General features: G+C 37.7%; 1 protein-coding gene across 15 annotated transcripts in view; it reads left to right on the top strand.

Moving 5' to 3' along the window:
* Nucleotides 1–11,504, top strand: part of FN1 (fibronectin 1) — a 76,227-nt gene that overhangs the window by 16,516 nt on the left and 48,207 nt on the right. For all 15 annotated transcript variants that reach the window (XM_023220560.1, XM_023220543.1, XM_026454692.1 and 12 more), the window contains exons 12-16: nt 722–865; nt 4,925–5,046; nt 9,614–9,794; nt 9,989–10,165; nt 11,284–11,412. In XM_023220560.1, coding sequence (XP_023076328.1) covers nt 722–865; nt 4,925–5,046; nt 9,614–9,794; nt 9,989–10,165; nt 11,284–11,412 — 753 coding nt within the window. The remainder of the gene's footprint in view (nt 1–721; nt 866–4,924; nt 5,047–9,613; nt 9,795–9,988; nt 10,166–11,283; nt 11,413–11,504) is intronic.

Genomic DNA, 11,504 nt, shown 5'->3' with positions numbered 1-11,504 from the left:
AGCGGGAGGCCGAGACGGGCGGATCACGAGGTCAGGAGATCGAGACCATCCTGGCCTACACGGTGAAACCCTGTCTCTACTAAAAAATACAAAAAACTAGCCGGGCGAGGTGGCGGGCGCCTGTAGTCCCAGCTACTCGGGAGGCTGAGGCAGGAGAATGGCGTGGACATGGGAGGCGGAGCTTGCAGTGAGCTGAGGTCCGGCCACTGCACTCCAGCCCGGGCGACAGAGCGAGACTCCGTCTCAAAAAAAAAAAAAAAAAAAAAGAAGCTGCTCAGCAAGGACTCATAGTTAAAGTCTAGCTCTGTCATTTAAATGTCAAATTAGTTTCTTTAAATTTTGAAGAAGGAAAATGAAATTATTGCAGATTTTTGTCTTGCTATTCAAATGTTAAGCCAGTTACATTAATATGGGCAAAATAATATCTAATATTTAATATTAATATGTAGATTATCAATACACACTGAAATTTAAATCTTTACATTTTTATTTAGAAATATTACCCTTTAGAAAACTATTCCTCCTAATAGGTACTTTTTTTTTTAATTACAAATTGTCCTATAAGGTAAAGAATGTGAACAAAATACTTTTTTAACTGCATATATGTGTAAGGACAGTTGCAAATTTCTATTCAAACTAAATGTATGCTCTAGCACCCTGAAATTAAATTCATAGTTTTAAGTCTTCAAGGCTGTTTATCTTTTCCTTGTGTGTATTTTAGACCAATGCCAGGATTCAGAGACTGGGACATTTTATCAAATTGGAGATTCATGGGAGAAGTATGTGCATGGTGTCAGATACCAGTGCTACTGCTATGGCCGTGGCATTGGGGAGTGGCATTGCCAACCTTTACAGACCTATCCAAGTAAGTAGCTCTATTACTGCAAGTTGAGAACTGCCAATTGGGTTATAACAACAGGGCAGTGATTATTTATTCTCTCATGCCTAAGTTGGGGGTCTCCCCTCTTTCCCACCCTTTTCTCCTATTATTATCTAATAATTGAATTTTTTATTAAAATAACTTTTCTCTCTTCCTCTGTCAAGTAAAAGGTAGAGAAGGCTATGAAGATGTGCCTGTCTATAATTTTACTTCTTAACACTGTAAAATATTCTATTAGGTTAAGACACTCTGGCTGATTTCATCTTATATCCATACATGGAAATAAAAACCACCAAGTGAGTAATGCTAGGAGTAAAGGTTTGGGGTGTTATATTATGATTCTTAACAGAGAAGCTGCGTAGAGAGATGGCATGAAATGCAACCTAGGGTATGTGTTCATTCTACATGTCATCTAAGCTCCCTTTGTATCAAACTTCTCATTTGTTTGATCAGTTGCGGCCAGGAACACAGTATGTTGGGCCAAGGGTTGAGTAACTTGGTCAACTCTCTGTCCACACAGTTCAAACACCCTCAAATGTTTATTGCTGAGTTTTTCCAGGTCACAAAGACATCATGCCTAGCTGTAGGTGTAATTAATTCATTTGGGGGAAAAATTGCACTTAAATATTCACTGAGTGATTATAATAAAACATGTTACTAAAACATGAAAGGCTAATTAAAAGGCATCAGTTATTTGAGCAACTGCTGAGTTGCAAATTCTCCAAAGTCTTCACTAATGTTTGACTTAAAATATGGCCTACATTCAGAAATAAAAGAATTTCAGGGTGTCAGAATCTGCATGCGACTGAAATTAAGATTAAATTAACTCTGTAATAAGAGATTCACTGTGACAGAGAACAAGCTATGGGAACAACTTGGCCAAAGGTAGTGTTAGCCAAGCCTCACTCCTCCATTTCCTCATCTGTAATATGGGGAGATTGTAGCTGATTACCTTTAAAGTTCCATCCTAAATACTAAACACCAAGATGCACCTTTTCTAGGAACTTGGAAGATTCTGCTTTGCCCAACTCTCAGACACTGTCATTGCTGGGGAAGGTGACTTTGCTTTTGAAGGCTTATAGCACAGATTGATCAACCTCCTAAATTGTATTTCTTGGAGGATTTGGGTGTAGGAATCACTTAATGTTTTGTAACTTAATATATGCTTGCTGGAAGCATTTAGGTGGACATGTTAGAGATAAAATCCAGAAAGGAAGGAATCCTTGAGTTATTGGAGTTTTACATGTTGACCTTACTCCTACTCTTTAAAAAGGACAACAGCAAGAGCCCACTGAGCATAGAGACGATTTTGGAGGGAAGAGATTGGCATTTGACCTCAGATACGCTCTTTGGTGCTTATCTGTATCTCTGGTTTGCTCAGTGGCCTAGCATGTAGGGCTTTAAGAGTGTGGTGAGAATAAAGGAACAACAGATTACCAATAGATTGTCTCTGAGTTCTGCCCTGTTTGTTCCTCCTACAGAGAACTTGGTAGAGTTGTTCAAATTAGCAAAAGATAAGAGACATTTGGTTTGTCAATAAGCAACTAGAAAAGCACAGATCTCAGCAAAATAAATAGAGAAAAAAAGGACTGAGTCAAAAAATCATAAATGTTTAACTTCTCCAAGGACACTACTATTGGAAATTACTCATTTAGACTTTATTTTAAACTAATTTTAAAAGTGTAGACATTATACTATCTCCTTTTTTTGGTGTCATCTCACCCATTTTATTGTTAGTTTATTCATATTGAATAAGAGAGGGAGTAAAGATTTCACAATGGCAATAGCTAGTATATGCCAACTAAGTTAATTTAAAAAGTTATTCCAGTAGCAAAAGGATTGTCAAAAATTTAAATCTAAATAATGTAAAAAAGTCATAATTTTTAACTTTTCTGTCTTCAAAGGATACATAATATAAGCTAGAGTAATTATATGTAGTATAAGCTAGTATAGAGGAATTTAATTGATCTAAGAAATAACTGACACAAAGTCTCTTTACTTCCTGAACAAAAACATGCTAAATTCCATTGCTGTTCAGTCCATTTCCTTTAAAGGTGGGCTATGGCACAAGGTTAAATTTTAAAACGTAGAATTTCAGACCTGTGCTTGAAATCTTATGAAAGCAAAAGGGACCCGTAGTTTTGCTCCACTTTGGTTGGGGTAAAAACCATTGCAGTACCCTTTTTCTTTCCTTTCCCTGCCCGTTTTTATCCTCCTCCTTGTGTCCTTGTGGATGTAGAAATATGATTAGGCTTAGAGGTGAACAGTAAAGGTCATTTATGTTGCTTTTTTAAAACTTAGTAGACATTTAACCATTATAAGCTTTTCCCCCCTCAAAATCATGACTGACAAAACTAAATAAAATGTGTATCAGATGTCTCTTTATAGAGGAAATTGTAGTAGGATTTCTTTAAAGGATCAATATTTAAATAACCGTATGCCAATTATCATAAATAATTAAGGACATGATATTCCTAGCTTTCCTGATTTACATGGAAGTACGTTAAATAGTCACATCTCCAAAATTTTTCTTGAATAGTTGTCTTTAAAAATGTGTTTCCCTTTGTAAGGATCTTCATAAACAGAAGGGGTAATTCAAACAGGGGCATGGAATTGACTTAGGCCAATTGATTAAAACAAACATCCTATGTGTTCTGTGAAATGCATACAACTTTAAAATGAAAAACTGATAATATTATGCATTCTGGTATTTTGGTATTCATGTGGCTTGGAAGTATGTGCATTAAATGGAATTACGATTCAAAGTATTTGTTAATCTTCAACCAACCTAGAATTGTTAGTGGTGTGGAAGTGAGCATATTGTTCTAGAATTTCTGAATCTACATGGATATCCAAGTTATACGTTTTTTCTGCTATAGAAAGCTTTGTTTTCAAAGAGAATTTAACAGCTTAGATAATAAAGCTTGAAAATCAATGTAGTTTTTCCTAGAAGCTTTCAGAAAACTTAAATCTGTTAATAATCTGGTGAAGTGCTTTATTACACATGCAAAATTTTGCTCTGTTTGACAGAGTGTCAGTTAAAAATTCTTGAAAAGGTTATTATAAGACATGATTTTTATTTCTAGTAATTTAAACATTGACTGACATCATAAAGATAGTGTTTTAAGAAAAGATAGTTTTCTATTCTGCAAGCATAAATTTTCTAGCTATTTCATTATTATCTTAAATGAGTTAAAACTATTTAGAAATTGATGCTACTTCCCTTATTTTCCTTTTTTTTAGACAAAAAACCAAAACCATACTTTAAATTTTGTTGATAGCAGTGATATACATCAAGATGTTGAAATATGGAATTTAGTATATACTTCATAAAGTCATTTCTGTTGACAACTGATTTTGGAAAAAAAATACGTTTAATCACTTAATAATTTGATGGATCAATGGTGTGATTTGGGAATACACTTCTTGAATAAAAATAAAACTAGATGTTTTTTCCCAACTAATAGATTGCTTAGACTGATGAGAAATAAAACTAGGTCTTTAATTATTACCTTTGCCTATTTGTCTAAGATTCTACCCCCATTTAGAAATGTGTTTGTTTTACATCATCTCAGATGGCCTTTGGAATGTTGTTTCCTTCTTAGGTGGTAGATTCATTCTTGATGAAAACCTTCCAAAATTAGAATTTGCTTTAAAAGAGGCTCAATACAATAAGTAAATGAAGTTTGCGTTCTGTATTACATAATTTTTATAGGATCGTTTCACAATTTTCTCACAATTCTTACTTTGATAATAGAGAAAATAAAAGCAAGCCAAGAGACATTTTTTTAAAAATGTATTTTATTTGCTATAAACAACTACGATTTGCATTTCTCATGTGAAGAACAGTAATTATCAGCTAAAAATGGATTTGCTGCATTGATTTTCAACGTAAATATTTAAAAGATTAACTAATGCCATATATTTTTACTATACGCACATTTAACGACAAGCAAAGCTGTTTGTAATGATGACTGTCCATGTACACAGTTTTAAGTTGGAGTGAATATCTAAGATAATTAAGTGTTACATTTTCATTTTCAGGCTCAAGTGGTCCTGTCGAAGTATTTATCACTGAGACTCCGAGTCAACCCAACTCTCACCCCATCCAGTGGAATGCACCACAGCCATCTCACATTTCCAAGTACATTCTCAGGTGGAGGCCTGTGAGTATCCCACCCAGAAACCTTGGATACTGAGTCTCCTGACCTTATCAAATTCTGATGGTTTCTTTTTTTCCCAGCTTTTGAGCCAACAAGTCTGATTAACTATTCCTATAGCCTTTATTATATTTGCTTAGTGAACAAACAATATGTGCTCAATTAAATTGACTTGTAGACTGAGGGGATTTTGGTTTTGGTTTTGGGTTTTTTTTTTTTTTTTTTTTTTTTTTTTTTGCAGTGGGGGGGGTGCTGTTATTTGGAAGAATTTAGCTCTTTACGTTAGAGAAATCTTTTTTGCAAGGACTTAGAACTCAAAATTCCTAAAAATTGTTCTTGGCCAATGCGGGAAGAGAATCTAAGGTTTTTATATGTCTTGCAACCTCATCAAAGGAAAATTACTGGTGTCATTTTCATAATTTGAAAAAAAATAGCCAAATTAATATTTTTTTGATTCACTTTTAAAGTGATCATTTTTTAAATTTTACTTTTGACCCTCTGAATTTATTTAGATAGAAGGAAAAGAGATGATGGGAGGGAAGTTTAGATGAAGGATGACAGTTGGTTTATTTAAACAGTAGCCCTGTGATTTCCTAATGAGAAGTGACTAGAAATTGAAGAAACCAAATAAGGAGGATATTGGTCTATTTAGTTTTAGTTTCTCTTACTTTTTCAAGCCTTCCCTGTTTAACTCCAAAGTTCATGGCTCATAATTTGAGAAACACTGTTTTAAACATAGAAGAAAAAAATATCCATTTTAAATCATAGCTATTGAATTCCACAATTAAAAACAAACAAAATTTGACCAACAAAGGCAGTTAAATTTAAGCTCTTCGGGAAAAATTTAAACTGTTAAAATTATTCTTTTTCTAAATTCCTAAAGCAGAGGGACAGAATTTTTCAGATTTAAAAGGGCCTCCTAGGTGCCCAGAAAAATTAGCAGAAAGAACCACGTCTAGACACATCTTTGATGTGTCAGAGTTCCAAGGATAAAAAGAAACTTTTAAAGTCTTCTATACTCAGCCAGGTTATCAATCAAATATGAGGGCAAAATAATATTTTCAGACAGATTTTTGGTAGTTTATTTTCCATACATCCTTTTCCTGAAGAGTATTTGTAGATACACTCCAGAAAAACAAGAGTGAAATAAGAAGGAGGTTGTAGGGTCCAGCAAACAGTGCTTCCAAATCAGACCCCTGATAGTAGTGGAAAACTTTGCAATGCAATAACTGCATAGCTGGCTTAGAGGGCAACCAATACAGATAGAACAGAAAGATGAGGATGGGATTGAGGGATCAGGGATTGAGGTCTCCAAGAATAAAGAGGGACTTCACAGAAAAAGCAGGCTTGGGGATAATTAATCACAGGGGCAAATAATGCAGTTAAAATAATGACATGACAATCAGGTGGAGGAATGTATAATAAACCCAAATGTGGTCGGGTGCAGTGGCTCACACCTGTAATCCCAGCACTTTGGGAGGCCAAGGCAGGCTGATTACCTGAGGTCAGGAGTTTGAGACTAGCTTGGCCAACATGGCGAAACCCCGTCTCTACTAAAAATACAAAAATTAGCCAGGCATGGGGGCGCATGCCTGTAGTCCCAGCTCCTTAGGAGCTGAGGCCGGAGAATCGCTTGAACCCAAGAGGCAAATGTTGCAGGGAGTTGAGCTGAGATCGCGCCATTGTACTCTAGCCTGGGCCAGAGAGCGAGAAAGTCTGTCTCAAAAAAACCCCAAATGTATTATAAGGCAATAATTCCTATATAAAGCAAACTAAAATGCAGCAATATTAAGGTATAAAAACAAAGAGAGGAAAAATTCCATTGAACCTTGATTCTGGAAACTTTGATCCACCCAGTAGTCATGATGTTAGACTCATTAAAAAGAATATATTTCTAATGCTCGATGCGATCGGTCTATAGATGCATCATGGAAACTTGGTTGCACAAAAGCAAAATAAAAAGTAAACATTTACATGAAAAAATGGTGGATATGGAAGGTGGAGAAGAGAGGAGGTAATAGCTTTGTCTTTCAAAGTAGAGAATCAAGAGAGATGGTACCAAAAGCTGATGAAGTTAAAAAAAAATAGATACTTAATACTTTAAATTACAAATATAAACACAAGAATAACAAATATAATGATACAAATGTCAGACCCTGAGAATGTCCACGATTCTGGAAGGAAAAGGGTGGTATTATTGAGCTAAATCCTCAACTTTGTCTGGGCACGGTGGCTCACATGTATAATCCCAGCACTTTAGGAGGCTGAAGCCAGTGGATTACTTGAGCCCAGGAGTTTGAGACTAGCCTGAGCAACATGCCCATACCCCAGCTCTACAAAAATATATAAAAATTAGCTGAGCATGGTGGCATGCACCTGTAGTCCCAGCTACTTGGGAGGCTGAGGCGGGAGGCTTGCTTGAGCTTGAGAGGCGGAAGTTGCAGTGAGCCAAGACGGCACCACTGCATTCCAGCCTGGGAGACAGAGCAAGACCCTGTGTCCACATAAATAAATATATAAATAAATCCTCAAGTCTCATATTAAAGAGTCTGTAAATATGACTTATTGTTGACAAATGAAAAAAATAGAGGTGTAAGCATGTTGTCTCCATGGAGGCAAGACCAGAAGAATAGAAAATGGAAACAGATTCTCTTAGGGAGGGGAATCATGTCTTTCTCATTGGCTCAGTATAGTCTCCCTAGAGTCTAGAATGGTTCAGCACCTGGCACACTGCTTAACAAATGGTGAATGAAAAAACAACAAAAAAAGTCATCCTTTTTCTTCTTTCACCCTATGTCCATAATCTGGCCATTTGCAGAAGCTGATATCCAGTGATCTAAGTCAACAGCATCAGTGCATCCAACACGTTCTAGTCTCTCATCTTCTTATTACATCACTAATTTTATTTACTTTAAAATTAAGGCTATCCAAAGTATTATGTGAGACCATTGCAGTGGGAGACACTTAAAAGGAGATATAAAATGTATGTTGAATTGGAAAGTCTTCAAAGAGCAGCAATGACAAATTTTTTGAGATTTTTAACAATACATAAATTCAGGGATTTTTTTAATGGATGCCGCCTGAGACTTTATTTTCTGTTATTTTCTTCTAATAACTAACCGAACAAGCTCACATTGAAAAATGATTTATTACTAAATTTGAGCTAATTGCAGTGACTGATTTCAAATTTTTTCCACAGTGTATTTGAGTTAAAATTTCACTGTGAAGAGTACTACGATCACTCTCGCTCATTCCAGAAATATAAATGGACACTTGAGTGTTTGAATTATTGAGTAACTGGTTGACTGAGTAATTTTAAAAAATCACTGGGCATAAAAAACATATTTTGACTTATATTAGTTTAGAATATTTACACTTGAAAGTGTCTCATCTTGTCTGAAGTAAGGGTATTTCTTTCATACACATTTTATTGCACTGAGTTTTGTGACCCATGGCATATTAATGAAGCTGAACAGGATGTGAAATATAAACTGGGAGCAAAAGATTAAATAAACCAAAATTGCATTTTTTCTGCAGTCTTGTCCAAAATTGGGTAACCACTTCTGATGGGGTAGCTCCTATCCAAGAATGAGTCACAAAACCAGACTTGTTGAACCTGGTATGTGATGGCCCCAGGAACTGAGTCACAAAGCAACATTCTGCCTTTGTTTTTTCAGGGCAAGAAACTTGAATTGTATCCCACTGAGTTAAAAGATAGAATATATGGCACTGGTATTTCTGTACTTCAGAGAGTAATGTTATCTATTATAGGAATAAAAAATAAATAGGAGAGGCAAAGCTTAGGTTAATCATATTATGTTACTGATATAACATAATTAACTTGGTAAAAGTGAAGGTGCAGGCCGGGTGTGGTGACTCATGCCTGTAATCCCAGCACTTTGGGAGTCCGAGGTGGGCGGATCACCTGAGGTCAGGAGTTCGAGACCAGTCCGACCAACATGGAGAAACCCCATCTCTACTAAAAATATAAAATTAGCCGGGTGTGGTGGCACACACTTGTAACCCCAGCTACTTGGGAGGCTGAGGCAGGAGAATCGCTTGAACCTGGGAGGTAGAGGTTGCAGTGAGCTGAGATTGCACCATTGCACTCTAGCCTGGGCAACAAGAGTGAAACCCTGTCTCAAAAAAAAAAAAAGGGAAGGTGCCCAGTGTCTGCAACTATGTCACCCCGGACATATCACATATCACTCTGTTTCTCCATCTGTAAAACGGGAGCAGCAATGCCATTGCCTCACCATCAGAAGGATATGGAGTCTAAATGGGAGAATGTAGGTAAACAGCACAGAGAATGGGTATTAGTAAGTAAACTGCAGCAGTTTGTTGATGTTAACAGTAGTCAGCATTATATGTTAACTATGTTAACAATAGTTAGCATTATATCTAACTATACCTAACTATATAACCATTGGGAATCCAGTTTTCCATGATGTTCCCCTGGAATGGAACTGCCTAAGTTCTGCCTAAGTCATTCTTCTCTGAAGATTACTGAACATCATCTTCAAATGTTCATCCTTGTAAACACTTGTGTGTGTGTGTTTATTTAAATGTTCAGAAAAATTCTGTAGGCCGTTGGAAGGAAGCTACCATACCAGGCCACTTAAACTCCTACACCATCAAAGGCCTGAAGCCTGGTGTGGTATACGAGGGCCAGCTCATCAGCATCCAGCAGTACGGCCACCGAGAAGTGACTCGCTTTGACTTCACCACCACCAGCACCAGCACACCTGTGACCAGTACGTACACAACCACCCTCACGCCTCCTATACCCAAGGTTCCCGGAGCTGGGCTCTCCTGAGCAAGTGCTTTCCTTCTCAATTCATATTCTTCCATGAGGGGCACCAACATTTTTTAAAATGATGTTGGCAGCAAGGATGGTACATTTTCTAGATGGCTGAAGGCTGACTTTCCCCTTTCTGTGACTCTCTAGGCAACACCGTGACAGGAGAGACAACTCCCTTTTCTCCCCTTGTGGCCACTTCTGAATCTGTCACTGAAATCACAGCCAGCAGCTTTGTGGTCTCCTGGGTCTCAGCTTCTGACACCGTCTCGGGATTCCGGGTGGAATATGAGCTGAGTGAGGAGGGAGATGAGCCACAGTATCTGGGTAAGCTCAATATGTCGCTCAAGACAGGTTTGGGGCAGCTGCTGGAAAACTCTCACTGGGAGGGGCCTCTAGGCAGGTGGTATCTGTGGTCTGGAACTGGCTGACAGCTCAGACTGCACAAACCACCATCCGGCATGAGGAAGGAAAGGACTGACTCTTTCTAGGAAGTGACCAGGTTTTTCCCAAGCCACCCTCACATGTTCCTGGTCCCTGATGCCAGCTGCATCATGCGCCTACCTGGGCACAAGTTCCTACAGCAAAAGCTGTTTTCTTGGTGGAAGTAATTACCAGGACTGCAGCTGACAATGTTAGCACAGTATCGTCACTCATACTTTTCAAATAGTTATGGTGAGGGGCCTTTAAAAAACTTTATTGGCGCACTGACGTGTGAATCGTAAGCACTGAGTTCAGTGAATTTGAATTCTTATAAAGTGAATACACCACAAGACCAGCACCCAGATCAAGAAAAAGAATATCTGTCTATCCCGACCCCATTATCTTCCACAATAATCACTACCCTGACTTCTTACTGCAGAGAACTATTTTTAAAAATTTGGCATTAGATTACAAAAATTACACATCTTTAGAGAAAAAGTTGGAAAACTGAAAGGAAGGAGGAAGAGGAGAAAGGAGAAAGACAAAGAGTGGGGTTTTCCCATAGTACATTAATAATCACTGATTACGCAGGGTGCAGTGGCTCACTCCTATAATCCCAGCACTTTGGGAAGCAGAGGCTGGTGGATCAGTTGAGGCCAGGAGTTCGAGATCAGCCTGGTCAACATGGTGAAACTCCGTCTCTAACAAAAATACAAAAAAAATTAGCCAGGTGTTGTGGTGTGCACCTGTAATCCCAGCTACTCGGGAGGCTGAGGCAGAAGAATTGCTTGAACCCGAAAGGTGGAGGATGCAGTGAGCCGAGATCGCACCACTGGACACCAGCCTGGGCAATGCAGCAAGACTCTGTAAAAATAATAATCACTGATTATCTATTAGCACATTACCTTCTAGTCATTTTTCCCTAGGAATATATAGTTCTTAAAATATCCTTCTTATAAGCTGTAGAGTCATTTGAGGGACTAGTTTGCTTCAATCAGTTACCTTGTCTTTTCATTTCAAAGATCTTCCAAGCACAGCCACTTCCGTGAACATCCCTGACCTGCTTCCTGGACGAAAATACATTGTAAATGTCTATCAGATATCTGAGGATGGGGAGCAGAGTTTGATCCTGTCTACTTCACAAACAACAGGTACCTGTGTGCTACCTAGTGTTAAAAGAATCTTTTTCTGTAAAACACAGGCCTGTAGTAGCACTTCCTGACTGTTTGCCCCACTTTCTTTC

This window comes from Piliocolobus tephrosceles, chromosome 11 (genome assembly GCF_002776525.5).
Source record: "Piliocolobus tephrosceles isolate RC106 chromosome 11, ASM277652v3, whole genome shotgun sequence".
Taxonomy (NCBI): Eukaryota; Metazoa; Chordata; class Mammalia; order Primates; family Cercopithecidae; genus Piliocolobus; species Piliocolobus tephrosceles.
Note: the sequence above shows the minus strand (reverse complement) of the source record. Positions and strands in the feature narration are given on the sequence as shown.